The sequence below is a fragment of the Eretmochelys imbricata genome, chromosome 5, assembly GCF_965152235.1.
Source record: "Eretmochelys imbricata isolate rEreImb1 chromosome 5, rEreImb1.hap1, whole genome shotgun sequence".
Taxonomy (NCBI): domain Eukaryota; kingdom Metazoa; phylum Chordata; order Testudines; family Cheloniidae; genus Eretmochelys; species Eretmochelys imbricata.
The window spans coordinates 42,563,502-42,585,154 of NC_135576.1; the positions used below are offsets into that span (position 1 = coordinate 42,563,502).

The 21,653-nt window shown below is 42.7% G+C and overlaps 1 protein-coding gene across 1 annotated transcript; it reads right to left on the minus strand.

Moving 5' to 3' along the window:
- Positions 1–1,511: 1,511 nt before the first annotated feature.
- On the minus strand, positions 1,512–18,273 carry LOC144264750 (interleukin-6 receptor subunit beta-like). The gene is made up of 4 exons (XM_077816544.1): positions 18,176–18,273; positions 15,625–15,768; positions 13,090–13,186; positions 1,512–1,611 (listed from the first exon to the last, which is right to left on the minus strand). The coding sequence occupies exons 1-4, from the start codon at positions 18,192–18,194 to the stop codon at positions 1,524–1,526; spliced, it is 348 nt and encodes a 115-aa protein (XP_077672670.1). The 5' UTR covers positions 18,195–18,273; the 3' UTR covers positions 1,512–1,523.
- Positions 18,274–21,653: the final 3,380 nt, after the last annotated feature.

Below are 21,653 nucleotides of genomic sequence, written 5' to 3' on the forward strand. Positions count from 1 at the left end.
TTGGGACCCCCACTACAGAAAGGATGTGGACAAATTGGAGAGAGTCCAGCGCAGGGCAACAAAAATTATTAGGGCCTGGGGCACATGATTTACGAGGAGAGGTTGAGGGAACTGGGATTGTTTAGTCTGCAGAAAAGAAGAGTGAAGGGGGATTTGATAGCTGCTTTCAACTACCTGAAAGGGGGTTCCAAAGAGGATGGAGCTAGGCTATTCTCAGTGATGGCAGATGACAGAACAAGAAGCAATGGTCTCAGGTTGGAGTGGGGGAGGTCTAGGTTGGATATTAGGAAAACTATTTCACTAGGAGGGTGGAGAAGCACTGGAATGGGTTACTTAGGGAGGTGGTGGAATCTCCATCCTTAGAGGATTTTAAGGCCCTTTTTGACAAAGCTCTAGCTGGGATGATTTAGTTGGGGTTGGACTAGATGACCTTCTGCCCTAATCTTCCATGATTCTAACTGACCATGAACATACTACTTTACCTACTCATACTTTGTAAAAATCTGGAAGTGTTTTAAAACAACCACCACCACCACCAAAACCAATACAAAAAAGGCTAAAAAAAAGTCAGATCCACTCTGCTATGGAACACAGTAGGATATGGTCATAAACACTGCCATACTAGATCAGACCTATGGTCCATCTAGTCTAGTATCCTAGCTTAGACATTGGCCAGCACCAGATGCGTCACAGGAAGGTGCAAGAAACCCAACAGTAGGCAAAAGTGAGATATCCTCCTGACCCATATAAGCTAGAGATTTCTTAAACACTGAAGTATGGATCTTTTAGCTAGCAATTTGCTAACACAGAGCTGATGTATCTAGCTCCTCTGGCCCCTGCCCCAGCAGATGACATATGGCAGGCAGGTGTAGATAGGGAAAGTTCATGACTTGAGTACACTACTGAGTTCTTGCAATTCTTGGTTGGCATATAAGGTCTTGCTGTGATTAGTCTCTGACTAGTTAGAGTACCCCCAAAGCCCTCAGAAGTGTGCTGAAGCTGAGGTCAATGAAGAACTAGTCCCAGAATCAGATAGCAGAAACCAGCTCCTTTGTGATGCAGCTGTGAATTTTGGTTCAAAATGTTTTATCTAACTTTCATATATTCCAGGATTCTATTAATTGTGTATTTGAACAATTCCAGATTCACGTGAACTTTCACACTCTGGATTTCTCAAGAAACCATCAGTCCTGGTGATTATTGACTCTTACATAATGGACTTTGTATAAGTCAAAAAAGTAACTTTTTTTTTCTTTTTGAGTTACTTCATGGTTTTTTGTCTTTGTTTTTCACACATTTGCCTCAGTGCACATTGCATAATGCTTGGGAAAAAAAAATCAATAAAACCTTTTTAAAAAGGAGTCGGAAAATCCCCTGTAAAAGCCTGACACTACATTCCTAATACTACCAGAGCTTCTGCTAGATCTTTAATGCTGTACATTTACCAGGCACAATTAAAAAGAGAAGACGCTAGTAATCAGTGCTGCTGTAATTCACTGAAAGGGCCCATTCATAAACACTTTTCATACCCGTGGACTGATTCTTGCCACATCTTGGATAGCGCTGCTGTTTCTTGGATCTGGGACAGTTGGCCAGCACAATTTTCTTGACCTGGAAAGACATGCTTTTTAAACTGAGGCTCCAAATAAATGACTGAGCCTTCATATACTTCTGTTTTCATCACAAGTCATGTACATAGTTTGTCAGTATTTTCATGACCATCAGACCAGGATGTCTTCTAGCAGCTATTAACAACACACACAAACACACAAATTGGAGGTCCAAAACTATAGTCTATATTTTCACAGTAAGTTAGTGAGTTTCTGGTGCAAAATTATTTAGTGTAATTAACAAGAGCTATGAAGGCCATCAGCATGTAACTCTCTTTCCATCTATACTGCATATCCACTTTCTCTTTCTTTAATCCATCACTATTTCCTGGCTCCTCCAACCCCCTTTCCTCCCTTGCAGGTTTACTTTGTCTTATCAGTAGCAACTTATAGATCAGTTTCCATTTAGAAATCTGCCCATCAATCAAGAGCAAGCATCTGCTCCTCCCCCATGATGCTACAAACCTGTGGAGGCCTAGGGACTAGAAGGCAGAGTACAGCAGAGCTATATTAGCCCATGTCACCCCTTGCTTGGGACTCCGACACAATGGGAGATCCACCTACTTGACTGAAGGATCAGACATGGTATTCAGTGAACTAACTGTAGAGCAATAGTGTGGTGTTTAGATGCTGCTTGTAATTATTAGAATTGGGAGCAGTGGCTGTTGGGAGTCTGAAAGGACAGGAAACAGGAAGGAGGGGAGGAAGTTGAGGAGGCGGAGTGAGAGCTACCGAGGGTGCAGCAGCAGCTTGGTAAAGAGATTTCCACTTTAAAAATAAAGGCCTGTTGAAGTTTGTTAGTATCTTGCCTGGTTGCTACAACATTTTGGCAACGAGGATGGATCTTCTGCCTCTGAACCCACCTGCACCCTTTCTGCAAAGCCCAGGTAAGCCTCCAATTGCTTTTATTGCCTGGATCCATATGTTTGAGACTTATCTGCTTGCAATCAGTGCTACAGAGATTTCTGAAGTAAGAAAGCATGCTTTGCTAATCCACTGCCTTGGAGCAGAAGGTCAGCATATATTTTACACGTTTCCCCTTGAAGATGATAAATATGAGACTGCACTCACTGCATTAAAGAACGTTTTTGTGCCAAAAGTGAATGTAGTAGTTAATCACTACAGATTTTGCCAGCATGAGCAGAAAACAGGGGAGCCTATAATGCAGTATATTGCTTCCCTGAGGAGTCTGATTGTAACTTGTGACTTTGGGAATATGGCAGATGAGATGATTAGAGACTAGAAAACAACTGTGCTTCATGTAAGAGAACGCTTCCTTTTAGAACCACAACTTACACTAGAAAAAGCAATAACCACTGCTACCCAGATTGAGTCAGCTACAGCTGAAGCCAAAATAATGAGCATGGATACAGGAGGCACAGTCCAGGCTGTGACTCCTTTGCAGAAAAGTTCACTGTCGCTGCAGACAAACAATTACAAGAGGAAAACTAATGAAAAACCACCGAATCAGCAAATTCAAAATACATGCTTTCACTGTGGATCCCCACAACACCTTGCAAGCTATACAGGATGTCCGGCAAATGTAGCTTAGTGCAATCATTGCAAAAAGATTGGGCATTTTGCTAAAGTATGTCGCAGCAGCCAGTTCAATCAACAGGTGCATGCAGTTACAATACCAGATGTTACTGTGCTGAGCGTGGACAAAATCACTACTGCACATATTCCAGAACAAATAAAGTGCACTGTAAACGTTTCCGCCATACCCTCAGGCAAATCACACTCTATTCAGCTAATGTTGGACACTGGCTCAGCAGTATCTATACTACCTGATTCCATCAAATTTGCATTACTTTAAAGATGTGCCTCTTACTGAACCCAAACTTCACTTGGTGTGCTATTTGAAAAAAAAATATTCCAGTACGTCGCTGCCTGCCAGCAATAGTTACTTTTGGTGATTGCTGTGTAACTGCAGAGTTCTACATTGTCCACAAAGGCACTCCTATCCTTGGCAGAGATTTATTGGCTGCTTTAAATCTCAGGGTAGTTAATGGACAAACTGATCTTCCTCAGCAAAGCACTTTTGCGGTACACACACCAGTTTCAGCTGGGACCCAACACCAGGTTGAGGAGAAACTTGGCTGTGCTTATGGATTTCTGCATAAAGTTAAAAAGTGGAATAATGTGATGCTTGTACGACAGAAGTTACGGCGCTTACCATTTTCAGTCAAGGAAGCTGTTTCAGAGGAACTGAGAAAACTTGTTCAAAAGGACGTTATTGAAGAGATTGACTCCTCAGAATGGGTTTCACGTATAGTACTCAGAGTAGCAGCCATGTTAGTCTGTATTGGCAAAAAGGAAAAGGAGTACTTGTGGCACTTTAGAGACTAACAAATTTATTTGAGCATAAGCTTTTGTGAGCTACAGCTCACTTCATCGGATGCATTCAGTGGAAAATACAGTGGGGAGATTTATATACACAGAGAACATGCAACAATGGATGTTACCATACACACTGTAACCATAGTGATCACTTAAGGTGAGCTATTACCAGCAGGAGAGAAAAAAAAAAACCTTTTGTAGTGATAATCAAGGTGGGCCATTTCCAGCAGTTGACAAGAACGTCCAAGGAACAGCGGGGGGGAGGAATAAACATGGGGAAATAGTTTTACGTTGTGTAATGACACATTCACTCCCAGTCTTTATTCAAGCCTAAGTTAATTGTATCCAGTTTGCAAATTAATTCCAATTCAGCAGTCTCTCGTTGGAGTCTGTTTTTGAAGTTTTTTTGTTGAAGAATTGCCACTTTTAGGTCTGTAATCTAGTGACCAAAGAGATTGAAGTGTTCTCCAACTGGTTTTTGAATGTCGTAATTCTTGACGTCTGATTTGTGTCCATTTATTCTTTTATGTAGAGACTGTCCAGTTTGGCCAATGTACATGGCAGAGGGGCATTGCTGGCACATGATGGCATATATCACATTGGTAGATGTGCAGGTGAACGAGCCTCTGATAGTGTGGCTGATGTGATTAGGCCCTATGTTGGTGTCCCCTGAATAGATATGTGGACACAGTTGGCAACGGGCTTTGTTACAAGGATAGGTTCCTGGGTTAGTGGTTCTGGTGTGTGGTTGCTGGTGAGTATTTGCTTCAGGTTGGGGGGCTGTCTGTAAGCAAGGACTGGCTTGTCTCCCAAGATCTGTGAGAGTGATGGGTCATCCTTCAGGATAGGTTGTAGATCCTTGATGATGCGTTGGAGAGGTTTTAGTTGGGGGCTGAAGGTGATGGCTCGTGGCGTTCTGTTATTTTCTTTGTTGGGCCTGTCCTGTAGTAGGTAACTTCTGGGTACTCTTCTGGCTCTGACAATCTGTTTCTTCACTTCAGCAGGTGGGTACTGTAGTTGTAAGAATGCTTGATAGAGATCTTGTAGGTGTTTGTCTCTGTCTGAGGGGTTGGAGCAAATGTGGTTGTATCATAGCGCTTAGCTTTAGACAATGGATCGTGTGGTGTGGTCTGGATGAAAGCTGGAGGCATGTAGGTAGGCATAGCGGTCAGTAGGTTTCCAGTATAGGGTGGTGTTTATGTAACCATCACTTATTAGCACCATAGTGTCCAGGAAGTGGATCTCTTGTGTGGACCTGAAAACACCATCCTAGCCACTATGGATGTAGAAGCCCTCTATACCAACATTCCACACAAAGATGGACTACAAGCCGTCAGGAACAGTATCCCCTATAATGTCATGGCAAACCTGGTGGCTGGACTTTGTCCTCACCCATAACTATTTCACATTTGGGGACAATGTATACCTTCAAATCAGCGGCACTACTATGGGTACCCGCATGGCCCCACAGTATGTCAACATTTTTATGGCTGACTTAGAACAACGCTTCCTCAGCTCTCGTCCCCTAATGCCCCTACTCTACTTGCGCTACATTGAGGACATCATCATCTGGACCCATGGAAAAGAAGCCCTTGAGGAATTCCACCATGATTTCAACAATTTCCATCCCACCATCAACCTCAGCCTGGACCAGTCCACACAAGAGATCCACTTCCTGGACACTACGGTGCTAATAAGCGATGGTCACATAAACACCACCCTATACCGGAAACCTACTGACCACTATGCTTACCTACATGTCTCCAGCTTTCATCCAGACCACACCACACGCCCCATTGTCTACAGCCAAGCTCTATGATACAACCGCATTTGCTCCAACCCCTCAGACAGAAACAAACACCTACAAGATCTCTATCAAGCATTCTTACAACTACAATACCCACCTGCTGAACTGAAGAAACAGATTGACAGAGTCAGAAGAGTACCCAGAAGTTATCTACTACAGGACAGGTCCAACAAAGAAAATAACAGAACGCCACTAGACATCACCTTCAGCCCCCAACTAAAACCTCTCCAGAGCATCATCAAGGATCTACAAACTATCCTGAAGGACGACCCATCACTCTCACAGATCTTGGGAGACAGGCCAGTCCTTGCTTACAGACAGACCCCCAACCTGAAGCAAATACCCACCAGCAACCACACATCACACAACAGAATCACTAACCCAAGAACCTATCCTTGCAACAAAGCCTGTTGCCAACTGTGACCACGTGTCTATTCAAATTTATTTGAACATAAGCCTTTGTGAGTTTCAGCTCACTTCATCCGATGAAGTGAGCTGTAGCTCACGAAGGCTTATGCTCAAATTTGTTAGTCGCTAAGGTGCCACAAATACTCCTTTTCTTTTTGCGAATACAGGCTAACACGGCTGCTACTCTGAAACATATTTATTCAGGGGACACCATCATAGGGCCTAATCACATCAGCCACACTATCAGAGGCTCGTTCACCTGCACATCTACCAATGTGATATATGCCATCATGTGCCAGCAATGCCCCTCTGCCATGTACATTGGCCAAACTGGACAGTCTCTACATAAAAGAATAAATGGACACAAATCAGACGTCAAGAATTATAACATTCAAAAACCAGTTGGAGAACACTTCAATCTCTTTGGTCACTAGATTACAGACCTAAAAGTGGCAATTCTTCAACAAAAAAACTTCAAAAACAGACTCCAACGAGAGACTGCCGAATTGGAATTAATTTGCAAACTGGATACAATTAACTTAGGCTTGAATAAAGACTGGGAGTGAATGTGTCATTACACAACGTAAAACTATTTCCCCATGTTTATTCCTTCCCCCGCTGTTCCTCGGACGTTCTTGTCAACTGCTGGGAATGGCCCACCTTGATTATCACTACAAAAGGTCTTTTTTTTTTTCCTCTCCTGCTGGTAATAGCTCACCTTAAGTGATCACTATGGTTACAGTGTGGATGGCAACACCCATTGTTTCATGTTCTGTGTATATAAATCTCCCCACTGTATTTTCCACTGAATGCATCCGATGAAGTGAGCTGTAGCTCACGAAAGCTTACGCTCAAATAAATTTGTTAGTCTCTAAGGTGCCACAAGTACTCCTTTTCTTTTTACATATAGTAGTGACCCAGAAGAAGGGTGGAGCCATTCACCTTTGTGTGGACTTAAGGGAGCCAAATAAAGCTATTGTGATTGACAGCCATCCTCTTCCTCACATAGAAGAAGTATTTGCAGAACTCTGTGGAGCAAAGATGTTTTCTACTCTTGATCTGCAGAGCGCATACTATCAGGTTATGTTGCATGAAGATAGCAGAGACCTCACAGCATTTATTACACATGAGGGACTATTTCATTTTAAACGTGTTGCATATGGTCTTGCATCTGCCCCAAATGCCTTCCAAAAAATGATGTAATTGATTCTGAAGAATCAATATGGAGTTCAGTGCTATCTGGATGATTATCGTGTTTGGAAATACTTCTGAGAAGCATGACAATAACCTGTCATCTGTACTAAACTGCATCGGCAAAGCAGGCCTCAAGCTCAATAGGTCCAAATGCAAATTTAGACAAACCAAACTCTCCTTTCTGGGGCATACAATTTCCCAGGCTGGAAAACCTGTGTCACTTGCCAAATGCATGATAAGACAGCAGTGACATATACCCCTCCATTACAGCCTGTTCCTCTTCCTGAATCTGCATGGGAAAAAGTGGCAATGGACATTGTAGGACCCTTTGATACTGCTCCAAGTGACTGCTGTTATGCCATCACTTTAATAGACTATTTCAGTAAATGGCCTGAGGTAGCGTTTACATCGCAAATCTCTTCTGCTACAGAATTAAGTTCCTCTCTTCAGTTTTTAGCAGGGAAGGTAACCCCAAAGAACTGGTTTCAGATAATGGTAGTCAATTTACTTCCCTGGAGTTTGAAACTTTTCTAGCAGAGAGGAACATTTTACACAGAAGGTCATCCCTATCCCTCAAGCCAATGGGGAAATTGAACCGTTTAACAGAATTTTGAAAGGGAGTTTGCAAACTGCTAAACTGGAAGGGCGATTGTGGATAACCTTCACTACTGATTTCTTGCAAGCATACCGGGCTACACTACATGCCACAACGCAAAGATCACCCACAGAGTTACTGCATGGGAAACAGAAGAATACTAAACTGAACATTGCTGGATTGTTAAAGGCACGACCTGAGGCCCCAACCAAGGATGATGTGAGAAAAACAGTTGAACAGAACCAAGCAAAGTATAAGGATTTCACAGACAAACGGTGGGGTGCTAAGGAACAAAAGTTTTAGTGTGGTTCCTTCGTTCGAATACGAAAACCTGGAATTTTATGCAAAGGGGACCATAAATTCACAGCTTCTCTAAAAAATCATAGAGAAGAAGGGATCAACTTTCTGATGGACGAGTATAGAATGCTTCTTTTCTTGCACCTGCCTATGCACCAAGAGGAGATTATGTCAACACCCAGTCTGCACTGGATGACTTCACCGTAGTATCAACACAACAGGACATTGCACTGGAACCAGGGCTTGAGAGACCGCCTGTCAGACCCAGACGACCACCTGTCTGGACTAGAGACTGTTATGTAGTATCTACAGTGTTTTCAGTATAATATTTCTGCCAGCAGTATAGTGTCTTGTTTCATATTTGTTCCTGTGGTTAGAACAACAATGTTTATTTTAATTGGGAGAGTTTCTTAAGAGAGGAGGGAATGTGATGTTTAGATGCTCCTTGTAATTATTAAACTGGGATCACTGGCTGTTGGGAGTGTGAAAGGACAGGAAATGGGGAGGAGTTGAGGAGGCAGAGTGAGAGCTACCGAGGGTGCAGCAGCAGCTTGGTAAAGAGGTTTCCACTTTAAAAATAAAGGCCTGTTGAAGTTTGTTAGTACCTTGTCTGGTTGCTACAACAAATAGGTACTTCCTCATGCAGACTTGATATAAAATGCAAATTCTAGCTGCATTTTCAGGGCTTAGCTAGTATGTCTGCCTCTGTGCTTAAATCCTATTAGGGTTAGTGGTGGGGGAAAACCTGTGGTGCTTTACCAAGGTAAAACCAAATTCATGAGCCTTGTTCAAATTAGCTTCAGCTGAGGGCCTTCATGAACACCACCTCAACGTGGTTTATAATCTCTTATTGAACTTGGGACCTGAGAAATAACAAGCTTTCAAAAGCTAGCCACCTCTAACTCTGGCTAACTTTACCATGTATGTGTTCAAGCTAGGCCTCCAGGCCTACAAGAAATCAGACAGTATTTGATGGTTAAACTGAGAGGCAGCTGGAGAAAGGTGATACTATTTTATATAAATACAAAACTACTCTAAAATGGAAATAAGTATACATGCCACAGAGTGAGCTGGGCCTTTAAGAGGGTTGGGGCTCAAATGCACCAGCGGCATTCTTGGCTCACTAGGGTTGCCAGGCATCCAGTTTTCGACCAGAATGCCTGGTCGAAAAGGGACTCTGGCAGCTCCAGTCGGAACCGCCGACTGGGCCGTTAAAAGTCCACTTGGCGGTGCAGCGGGGCCCCAGGGCTAAGGCAGGCTCCCTGCCTGCCCTATCTCCGCGCGGCTCCTGGAAGTGGCCACCAGGTCCCTGCAGCCCCTAGACGCATGGAAGGCTCCACAGCTTCCATTGGCCGGGAACCACAACTAATGGGAGCTGTGGGGACGGCTCCTGTGGGGGCGAGGGCAGCGTACAGAGTCTCCCTGGCAACCCATGCATCTAGGGGCTGCAGGGACCTGGTGGCCACTTCTGGGAGCCACGGTAAGTGCTGCCGAGACCCTGAACACCCTCCCGTACCCCAAACCCCTGCCTCAGCCTGGCGTCCCTCCCACACCCAAACTCCCTCCCGGAGCCTGCACACCCTGCAACCCCCTACCTCAGCCCCCTCCTGCACTCCAAACCCCTCATCCTGGCCCCAACCCAGAGCCCATACCCCCAACCGGAGCCCTCACTCCCCCCGACACCCTTGCCCCAGTCTGGAGCCCCTTCCTTCACCCCAAACCCCTCATCCCTGGCCCCATCCCAGAGCCCATGCCCCCAACCAGAGCCTGCACCCCCTCCTGCACTCCTTGGCCTGAGCCCAGAGCCCCCTCCTGCACCCTAAACCCCTCATCCTTGCCCTCAGGCCAGAGCCCATACCCACCCCCGCACTCCAACCTGGAGCCCTCTCCTGCATCCCAAACCCCTCATCCCTGGCCCCAACCTGAGCCCTCACCCCCCTGCATCACAACCCTCTGCCCCCAATCTGGTGAAAGTGAGTGAGGGTAGGGGAGAGTGAGCGGAGATGGAATGAGTGGGGACAGGGCCTCGGAGAAGGGGTGGGGGCCTCAGGGGCAGGCCAGGGGTGTTTGGTTTTGTGTGATTAGAAAGTTGACAACCCTACTCACCTCCCCCAGGTGGTGGAAATGCCTGCTGAAGTTAGGTGATAATAGCAGGTCTGCTGTGGGGATAAGAGCGGCCTGTCAAGAGTGGATGAGGGAGACTCCACTAGTAAGGGCTTGGAAGTGAATGCTCTGTGAAAAGTGAACAGGAAGACTCCATGGAAGTAGGTCTGTGAGCTATAAAAAGTGGGAAGGAGCAATAGGAGGCCTGGAAGCATGTGGGAAGAGGCCCTGGAAAGAAAGCAGGACAGCCTGGGATAACAGGGCAGACAGCCCAGGTGTTCTGGGTTCCCAAGGCTGGGCATCTGTAGTGGAGGCTGGGTGTGCCTATGCTGTCACTCTGTGAGGGGTTGCAGAGACCCTTGCTATTAAGGGAAGACAGGAGTGACTTTTTTTTTAAGCTGCCACCTGGTGAGGTGATGCATTGAACCCTGTGAATGAAGGGTAGATGAAAGGACCGAGTAGTGCCCAGGAAGGCTACAGCTGAGCCCAGGAGAAGGGTAATGCTGAAAGAGTGTGGTGTGGAAGAGAAAATGAACCCTTGAAAGAAGGACTGTGTCAGGTGAGTGTGGCATGGAAGACTTGTGTGTGTTTGGACTTGGCTTATACTCTGGAAGGGGAGGACTTTTGACTTGACCAGAAGGCCATGGCAGAAAGAACCATCTCAAGGCAAGGGGAAACTGAGGCAGGAGACAAGCCCAGAGCCAGATTGGGTAAGTCTCTATTACAATATGTATATAAAAATTATATCTAGAGTATCATTACCCCTCCCATCCCAGCCTTAATATGGGTCATCCTAGACTGTAAGCTTCTCAGAACAGGGACTGAGACTACCTCTGTATCGCTCTGAGCAACACAAGGCTCCATCCTGATTAGTTTGGCACTTCCATAACAATAACGGAGCTTCTGGCAATTATTTTCCAGTGGAAATGGTGGAGAGCAAAATGTGGAAGCAGGGAAGGAATTTCAAAAGCAGTTAATGTTGGCCTAACTCTGCTCCTGTTGAAGTCAGTGTGAGTAGAATTAATTTAACTTGGACTCTGTCGAGAATCTCCTGGCCCCAATTCTCTCTGCATATGAAATCAGTAGAATAGCACTCTGTATGTGTTTTTTTTTTTAAATGATTCACTTTAATATTATCAGTGCAATACCTCAAAGCTAGATTGTATTTTGTTGGATGAATAAACATTTTCTGACTCTGCTCTCATGAGCTGAGAGGCTTCTGGAAGTCACTGAAGGAGTTCAAGCTGTCTGCCTGCTCTGCCTTTAGATGCACTTTTTAAGAAATCAGCCTAGCTCATGTGACTGAGTGAATTCATTTTCTTAGATCTCCACCCTGCCCCCTACCCCCACCCTCCAAAAATATCCTGTCAGAAACAACTGTTATGTAGGTTTCTGGAATCTTAAAAATGTTTATATATTTTTTTCTCATGCAAAGGGTAGGGTCAGTCTTCAGGTTTTCGGTTGGTTGGTTGGTTGGTTTTATTTTGGCATGCTCCAAACTTGAAATCATAACAGGTTCACATGATTTGACACACTATTTCCCAGTGCCCTGACACAAACTCAAGCTGTCACCTCCGGCTACAGAACAGATATCAATGAGCCTCAAATTCTGAAAGTAGCGATAAGCCAGAGAGAGGCCAGAAAGGATGAATAGTTGCTGCAGGGAGGAGAGTTGTGGTGGAGCAGTAGACCAGAATAAATCATGCCATGGACCATATTTGACCTTAGGCTATGGTTTTGACATCTTGTCTGCTCTAGTCACTCAGCACTAATCAAGTCAGATAATGACAGGAGAAATAGTTAAAGCAGAAAAAACGGAGATGGGGGCAGGGTTCCAGGGTTTCCTTATAGTAATCTATGACAGGTTTTGCATTAGTAGACTATTGGTGCATTTTCAGATGCACACCAATAGTTTACTAATGTGCAACCAGTCATGGTTTATTATTTATTTATTTATTTATTTTATTAGAGTATAGCTCCTTCAGTTTACATTTTGTAAAAATAATATTTTAAAAAGACTGTTCTCTGGGGGAGGGGATATTATGCAACATTCTTCCACTATAGAAAATAGTTCCTCACAAAATGGGAAAAACCACCATCATGTCTCAACAGGTGCCTTGTTATCTCTGTCTTCTTCCCCTCATTGTTTCCTCTTCACTCATTTAACATAATGTTGGAGGTGGTACGAGATCATGTCCCAGATTTGCACTAGTGGGATTTGATGCACTACTTAGACTTTCTAAATTATATCAATCTGTATGTGGCTTTGAACAATCAATCCACAGTCCTACTGTAATAGGACTGTGATCCCAGTTCATCAGGAAAAATATGCCATAATTATCAATTGGACAATTATTCCTTGCATAAGAAGTTTTATCTATTTTGGGGACAGTAGGTAGTATTACATACTTATCCCATTGATGTATGAGATGGTAACTGGACTGGCAGCTGTATCAAAGACTAAAACATTCTGAGTTTGTGGCAAAGAAGCCTCTTTAGTCATCTGTAGCTTGCACATTCTTGGTTTGTTAAAGCTGTTCCAAACCCACAAGAATTGTGTAAATTATCAGTATAACTTGCTTTTTTGCATCCTGTCTCATAAGGACTTGTCATTTCTAGTTTCAAATTAGAAAGACTAGTTGTGCAAAAATAAGACATGACTCAACACTACAGAATGCAAGGTCAGTAAAATGTACTTATGCTGTGCAATAGCCAAATCAATACTACCCTCTTACCTTCTAAGCATCAATGAACAAATGATGGGTAGAAAAAACATGGTGGATGTGATGCCAAGACAAAGGGCAGCAACAATACCTTCAAATTCCCCTTTATCTGATGAGAGATAAACAGAGATGAAAATCACTTATGGGACCAGGGTTTGAGAGACTGGAAAGAGATGGAGTTCTCTTTGCACAAAGCATAAACCTCACAGTTATAGCATGGGATCCCTGTGATCTTAGCCACAATCAAATCAATAGAAAACTAATTTCAAGTTCCACACATGACTGAATGATAAATCTTTAAAATCAAAAGCTGACCACAGAAAGGAGCTGTATAAAAAGTGGGTGGAGTAGGGAGTACTTTGCCTTGTAAGGCCCCATCTAAGCTATGGGCCAGATCTGTAGCCCCAGACTATGAGATTGCTTCAACCAGCATAATTCAGAGTAGCCCTAAATTAAATCAGGGGCCATTTTGGTCCCAGGATCTCCTCTTTTGTCCCCTATTACTATAACCTTGATTCTGTAATCAGCTGATGACCTGCTAATTTGACCTGGTTACAACAAAAAGGCAGCTTTATTCACAACACAACCATGTCAACCGTGGCTGTGTAACTATACCTACTACGCTGCCTACCATTATTTGCATCAACAATTTCTGGGAAAGTATTGCTAGAGACCCCTTTCTGCCCCCTTTCTGAGTGCCCAGAGGAGATGCACAAAGACCACCACCAGCACAAAGCTGTAAGGAAGTACATGCCATCTTGGTTACCTAGATGGCAGGTAGAGGGTCCTGTATACTCAGCAAAACCAACAGCATTTTAACCTGGCTACTGGAAGATAATCATATGCTGTTGATGTGGTCAATGCATGATTAGAACTAAGTATTAACTAAGTTTTGTGTGGACACAAACAACACTTACAATAAAGCTGGCTGAATTTTATTTTTTTTAAACAGTTGTAAATTTTTTCAGTTCCAAAAAAATGGATTTTGGTAAACAATACATCAGCCATTTTGATAATTTTTCATATTTTTAAATGAGTAAACTGTGAAACTTTGAAAAAATGGACACTTCAAAATAAAAACGCTGAAATTCATAATTTTTCTCATAACAAAATTTGTTGTTTTTTTTAAGCAGCCATGTCAGTAACTGGTCACATTCATTTGAAAGTTAGTGCAAATAGAATCTGATACAAACAGTGTGTCCTTGCTTTACTCACTGATTGTACCAAGCTTGATTCCTTAGCGGCAGCATGTCACAGTTTTTAAGGCCAGAAGGGACCAGCAGATCATGTGCTCTGACCTCGTGCACATTACGAGCTATGGAAACCCACCCAGTTATCCCTATATTGAACCCAATAACCTAGATTAAACTAATGTAATACAGCCCTCAGGAGACTAAACTATTATGTGCCACAGGTAGAGAGTACAAGGGACTGAGGTGAACCAATGTCCGAGGCCCCTGCAATGGCAGGGAATTGATTTGGTGAGATATATATCCAGATTTGGTGAGATATATCCAGACGATTCTAGCAAGGAACCTGTGGCCCATGCTGCAGAGTAAGGCAAAAAAGCAAATCAAAACAACCCATGACCCCAAGTTTCCTGCCATCCTGACTTGGGGGAAAATTCCTTCCTGACCCCAAATCTGGCAATCAGTGATCTGGAGCACGTGAGAAAGACCCACCAGCCAAGTGAATGGTACAAGAAAATTCTCTACACAGCCTCAGTGCACTAGCCCACCTTTTCCAGAGTTTCATCTGGGCATGGTCATTTCTGATGCATCAGAAAAGGGAAGGGAAAAAACTCCGACTACATCAGGGATGGGTGGGAAGGAAGGAATTCCTTCCTGACATCTACAGCTGACCAGCTAAAGTCCTGCATGAGATTTAGGAACATAAAACTAACCCAAAAGGAACTCTTTGGGCCACCAAGCCCAGCCTCCCCCTCTTCCCAAGCAACCCCATCAAATCCCACTAAAATTTATCTAGATCATTCTTAAAACTAGTTAGGTTGTTTGCCTCCCACTGTTCCTGTTGGGAGGCTGTTCTTGAACCTCACTCTTCTGAGGGTTTATAGAAACCTTCTTTAAACTTCCAGCATAAAATTTATTCATGGTCAATTTATATCCAAGTGTTCTCATATGAAAATTGGTTTAAGTTAATGATGAACCATTTCATGTTTACAGGGGAATTTTAGTTCCTTTCCCGTTTCTGTCTGCTTCAAGCCCTTGGTGTGTGGGTTTGTTTGTTTGTTTGTTTTAGTGCCGTACAAAAACTGATCAGAATGAAATTATAGGCCTCCCTCATTGCTTGTCTGCTGAAGAGAGTTCATGGGAGTCTATCATGTTTACCCCTCCTTCAAGTCAAAGAGAAGCAAAAAGCTGTAGGGGGATCACACCCTTTTCCTAGCTCCGCCTCTCAGTTTTACAGGTTGTTCTACTCATGGCTAATATTGCCCAGGGCTGAGGTTTTGGAATAAAATACCACAACCCATTTTTATGGTGTGAATCAATGCAGCACAGCACAGTCACAAAAAGAACTTCACAGTACCATATTTCAGAGTAGTGAAAAACTGTGAACGACTTTGGGCTCCTTCTCCTGCAGTGGTGACTCCTGAAATCTGTACTCTATAGGCAGTTTTTTCTTTAAGTCCTGTTAACAGGTAGCAGGTGGTAGAAGAATTGACAGCAATAGCTGCAACACAAGAGGGTGAGGGATCAGCAAATGTACAACACTAGAGCCAAATTCAAGCTGTACATAGGAACAAGCCCATAAAGCTGTAGCTGAGAAGAGGCCCAACTTCATGCCCTCATCCCAAACCTGTAGGAAACCATACTCTGCAGACCTTCTACGGTTGGTGCCAAAGGAGGAAGCATTCTATGGCGGATGCTGGGATTGGGACCCACTATGTAGCCTCTCTTCTTGAAATTAATCCGGATCCTGGAACAAGCAATCTCAGTGTATGGCTATTTGAAGATGGTGTGCCATAAACTTCCAGTATAGGTAATTGCCTGGGTATTTAACCCAAGAACTCCAGTGCTAAAAGCATGAGCCTCTACCACTTGAGCTATCCTTAAAGGGTAGCCATGGTAGGCTCGTATATACTGTAGACTGGGAGGGGGAGAGGGGTGTGAAACTTACTGAAAGTGAGTTTCCTGGGTATCTACTGTTGTGACAGTCGGAATAAGGACTTATCTGAATGTTACTGCCTAATCAGCGTGCTTGTACATCTACATTAAGTGTCTACACCCTGAATTTGACCCCTAATGTAGAATGCATGACTCAAAGGAGCTTGTAGATGCCTGGTAACTGTCAAAGCAGGTGATAGAAGGAACATACCAGGGGGCCTTTTACTAACGTGAGCAATCCTCATTCATCAGGCAACACTCACTTTACTTGACTTCAGTGATGTACTATTCAGGTAGGTATTTGTGTGAGAAAAGACTGTATGTTCAGATCCACAGCTGTACTGCTTGGGTTTAGTTCAAAACTATTTCCTTTCTGAAGGTGCAGTGGATGATTTTGCTGTCACCAGAATAACTTCACTAGCAATACAACAGTGCCCTTTATGTTATAGAATACTGCCAAGCATTTAGATACCCTTGATATGGAAGTTTTAATGTTAAAGAAAATAGCCTATTTCCTGAAAGCAAAAGGTGTGATCGTAGAGCTGAGTGAGGCAAAGAGTCTGTGAAATGAAGCTTATCATCCTTCCTTTCTGGAAAACCCAGTAATCATCTGTCAGGCTAATTGACATTGCAGTGACTTGAATTGTCACTACACTTCAGCAGTTTTTCAACTCTTTCTGCCGACAAAGTTCAAGCAACCCTGGGATTTGTTTTTTCAAAATACTCAAATTTCTAAGCTGGAACCTGGGGTGAAATCTGCCTTTGAGTCAATGGGACTCTTGCCATTGACTTCATGAAGCCAGGATTTCATCCACCAAGTTTTGATTATTTTTTGATCATCCATTATGTCCATCCGCTGATTTTTGAGTTCTAGAAACCAGTTGCTCTTCCGTTTTGCTCTTCTACTGTTTTCAGGAAATATTTGTCATCTCTCTTGATATGCAGACTGCACTAGCTATGAAAGTTAAAGATCTAAACCTCAATGTGTTGTAACTTGCAGCTTGGAATCTTTCCCCTGCAGACAAGAGCGAGGATATCAATCAAAAGAGAATCTGTTGTAAATTTCTCTGATATGAGCTCAGGTAAAATGGAATCAGCCCACCATTCATTAGCTTCTAACTAATCAATAAATCTTTCTTTGTAATTAATATCGTGCCTTTAGGAACCAACTTAAAACTATATTCTTTGGAGATGGTATTAACTGATCACTTATTTAATCTGTCTTTCAATATGAGCAGGAAACTGTTGAGACTATATTTCATTTTCAGTCCGATAATGCACGATTCTTATTTGCTGCTTATCTTTGACCTCCAGTAGAGATCTTCAGGAACTAGCTGAGCTGAGTCATAATGCAACACAGAAATAGTGTGAATTGTCACAATACCTTAAGCTAAGTGGTAAACATGCTGATAGCATATCCTTCCTTTCAGTGTTTAATAGAAATGGCTACTATATTTTTAGCAGCAGGAGTTTTAAGCATCTTAGCCTAGTGGGTTTTAGTGTCATGAAAATGGCTGAAGCTTTAATAGCAACTTAGTCACTTGTAAATTAAAACAAATTGTATTGAACTGGAGGGTAATTCTGTGAACCTTTGAACACTTTTCTGAATTGAAAATATGTTGAGTGTTTCTTTCATGGCCTAAATTGATCTGAATTTTGGCCTCCTGTGGTGATGCTGATGCTAAATCTTTAAAGATATATTTCATAATAAACTGAGAGCATACCCTGTAATCATTAGAAGTCTCTGGATAGTCTAAACTAGTTAGAATATTAAAATGTTCACTGGCAGTTGAGGCAGTTGATCTAGTGACAGACTCAACTGCCACTGAAATCAAAGGTGGATAAAGTTATATGCAAAGGCATTAAGTAGCTCAACACTTGTAATTTGTAGGCAACGATTATGTCTGATTGCTACTGCTCTATGTGTGAAATGTTGCTCTTGTCTTTTATGATAATGTGACATAGTGACCTACCCAAAGAGAGATTCTTCATTGTGTCTGTGTAGTTGATTCTGTATCCCTGGAGGAAGCCCAAACAGTCTTCTGCAGGTACTTCAGTCCATTTCACAATAGCAGAATGCTTCATGATATTTGAAATTTTCACAGTAGCTGGACCTGTCCTAGGAACTTAAGCATCAGGTCATTTAAAAATAAATAACTCAAATCATACAGATAACTATTGCCTATAATCCAATGTGCAGCATGCTAATCCATACATAGAAATTGACCGCTGAATGGGAAGCATCTCCCCAGTTTGCAGACTGACACACAGATAACTAACGGCAGAGAAGGGAAAAAGTCCTGCTTAAACAATACCAAAGAAGGTAGAGACATATCATCCATCTGCTACAGATACAATTTCTAAGGATACCCTTACTCACCATAGTCACATTGGCATGAATGGCTACTCACCTAGGAAGGTGCTAGTCAATGTGGGTAAGGGTAGCAGAATCTGGCCACAATCACACACTGCAAGAAGGGACAAAACCCCTGCTCCATTGCCTTAACATCTCTGCTATGAATAGTAATAGTTACTTCATCATATCTCTGGACCTGTCACTAGCAAGCAACTTCATATTCACTCATACACAAAGCCAGCACATCACAGCTTAGAGTTAGGGGCATGACTGAGTGGATATAAGTGATATGTTAGGTCATCCCATCAAAGATGTTGTGGTGGAGCTCCCTTATTACTGATGGTGGAGAAATAGGAGAAAAAGTGGATGGGAACAAACGGGGCAAGGGGGGGAATGAAGATTTTCTAGGAAATACCTCCTTGAACTGAGTAGAAGTGGGTCACTCCAAATGTCCTCTCATGTCTCATGAAACTTTCACATTCACATATGTCAGATGCATGCACCATTATTTTGTACAATTTATATGGTTGTAAATGGTCTGGAAAACAATCACGTTGGAATCAGTATTTGCTGAACAGATAAGTAAGAGGAGGGAACTTTCAGATTTTCTGTATAACTCCCCAAATATAGTCTAACAAATTCCAGGTCTTCATGTTAAGAGTCCAAATGTACACGTTTTCCAGGTAGCTTCCTAGACCATCCTCATACAACCTGTACATTGGATTTTTTTTATAATTAAAATGACAAATATTAATAAACAACGTTGTTTGTAAAGTATGCCAAATTGGTTTCTAGTCTGCCTCTGTTGCACAGATGGAGTTACAGGGTGGAAAGCAGGAAAGCTCAAGGTCTCTTGGCTCAAGCATGGATATTTTTTTCCCCCTATCTGGGAACTTAAACTGGATGCAACCAGGGGTTGCACACGTAAAAAGAGGATCCATTAAAATAGTGGATGAATTATTGATAACATTTCAATTGTGACCCTCAGATCAAATGTCTCCAATGTACATTGACATTAATCCTGATTGCTCTTTGCCAGTCACTTGTATGATCTCAATCAATATGCAGAATGCAAGTCCTGTAAAATCTTCCTGAACAGAAGCTCTTTGCACATAACTCAGATATGCTGCATAACAAGATTTGTTTTGTTGTTGCGACTTTACAAGGACAAGTTCAGGGGAAAGGGATGAAATGTCATCTACTGGGCAGCCTGTGACACAGCTGTCTGTCATGTAAGTGAAGTTTACCTGGGAGGGCAAAATGTTGTCACCCTTGTTATGCTTCAGCATATAAGCCTCTATTCTGGATTTGGGGGAGGGGGATAGCACAAACAGTCTGTGTTTTTATAGCTGCATTTCTTCACTGACCATGACCAGTAGGCTTCCCAGAGAGGACTGAAACTCCCATGTACTTCAATTCCCCTCCCCCTCCCCCATATACACAGAACAAAGAAGAGTAGAGGTGTGAGGAAGGATCTTTGGCTGTCTCATGGTTTTTAAAACTGCAAGCGAAAGAAAGAGGCATGTTTCCCATAAAATAATTGGACAATCCATGAAAAAAAGTTGAATTGTTACCTAGTGTGAAATTTCCCATGGGCTTAGTTATTATTTTCATGTGCATATCTTCTTTACCAGTGCCCCAATCAACCACAAAACACTTTGGAATATATTCTGGAGTCCAGGTGACAACAGTGTTGTTTTCCTGTGGTATGGCAGTGATTTGTCCAGGCAAAACTGGGGCAAAACAAAATATTTTATAGATCAATGCATAGGAAAGCAAATATTTTTAAAAAATTTCACTGTGAAGTCAGCATCCTGTGACAAGTCATAGCGACTATGTGGGTAGTAAGGCTTAATGAACTCTGATCACTAGTAACAATGTAGTTTATAAAAAAGTTTCAAGCTAGTCTAGTGCTTTGCACTGCCTTAGTGAAGATCCACATTTGATTTCTGGACATGGCCTTTACTACAAAGGGGGAAGAGAACATTCAAACCTTGGGAAGGGGGAGCACCTCACCTTACTCAACTGGAGTCCTCCCCCCAGGAAAGTCATATGTAGTGCTGCTATGTGAAACATTTCTGACTGGGGGAGACAGTCATGCTGGGCTTCAGATTCAGGGAAATAAGATGTTTTTGTGGTATTCTTCCTTATGTAAAGTCTGACAATAGTAGGGCTGGGTAGAAAATGAGAATTCCATTTCACAAGAAAAGCTGGGGTTTCAGCATTTAGTTTTGTGTCTGGGAGAACCAGAGAAGTTTTGAAACTCTGTGAAAAACCAGACAGAGACGACTCTAGCTTGGTAATTAGGGCACCAAGTTAGAGGGAGCAGGGACTGGTGCTTCCAAATTAGAGGGAGCAGGGTCTGGTGGTTTCAAGTGAGTGTTCTAAACACCAGGCTAGAGTCAGTCTCTCTCTCTCATCCAATTAATATTTAATTATCTATACAAATTGGAATCGCTCCAACAGGAAAGAGTTGGGCTCCTCCACCCCAGAATACCTAAAGTTCTGGTGGTTAGGACACTCTCACCTGGGATGTGGGATCCCCACGTTCAAGCCCCTGCTCCAAATTAGGCAGAGCGGGGATTTGAACCTGAGCGTCTGTCTCTCTTTCCCTGGCTTTGCCTAGAAATTCCATCCAGGGCCTGAGAAACTTTCCAAACAAAAGCTTCATTTGAATTGATACATTTCTGCTAAAAGTCTTGGTTTTGACAAATCAGTGTTTTCTGACTGAAAAAAACCATTTCATCTAAAAATTCCCAACCAACACTAGATCATGTCATCTATTAATAATCAAAATTGGCAAGACTAAGAAGGAAGACGGGCAACTTATAAGTCAGTGGCTGATAGAAGAAGAAATGGAGCTCTCTATTTGAAAAACAGTAGAGAGTGGCTATAAGGAAGAATTAAAGAGTGACAAAACTAGCTGAGGAGAACTTGATCTCAGAAAACGTCATGAGAAACAAACTGAATGCCTATATCATCATAGTAATGCTTTTATTGATGTTCAAGACCATAGGCACATTAGGGAAAACAGAGGATAAAACTACAGCTAGAGTTGAAAATAAATGTGTAAGGAAAATCGTGACGCTTAAGTG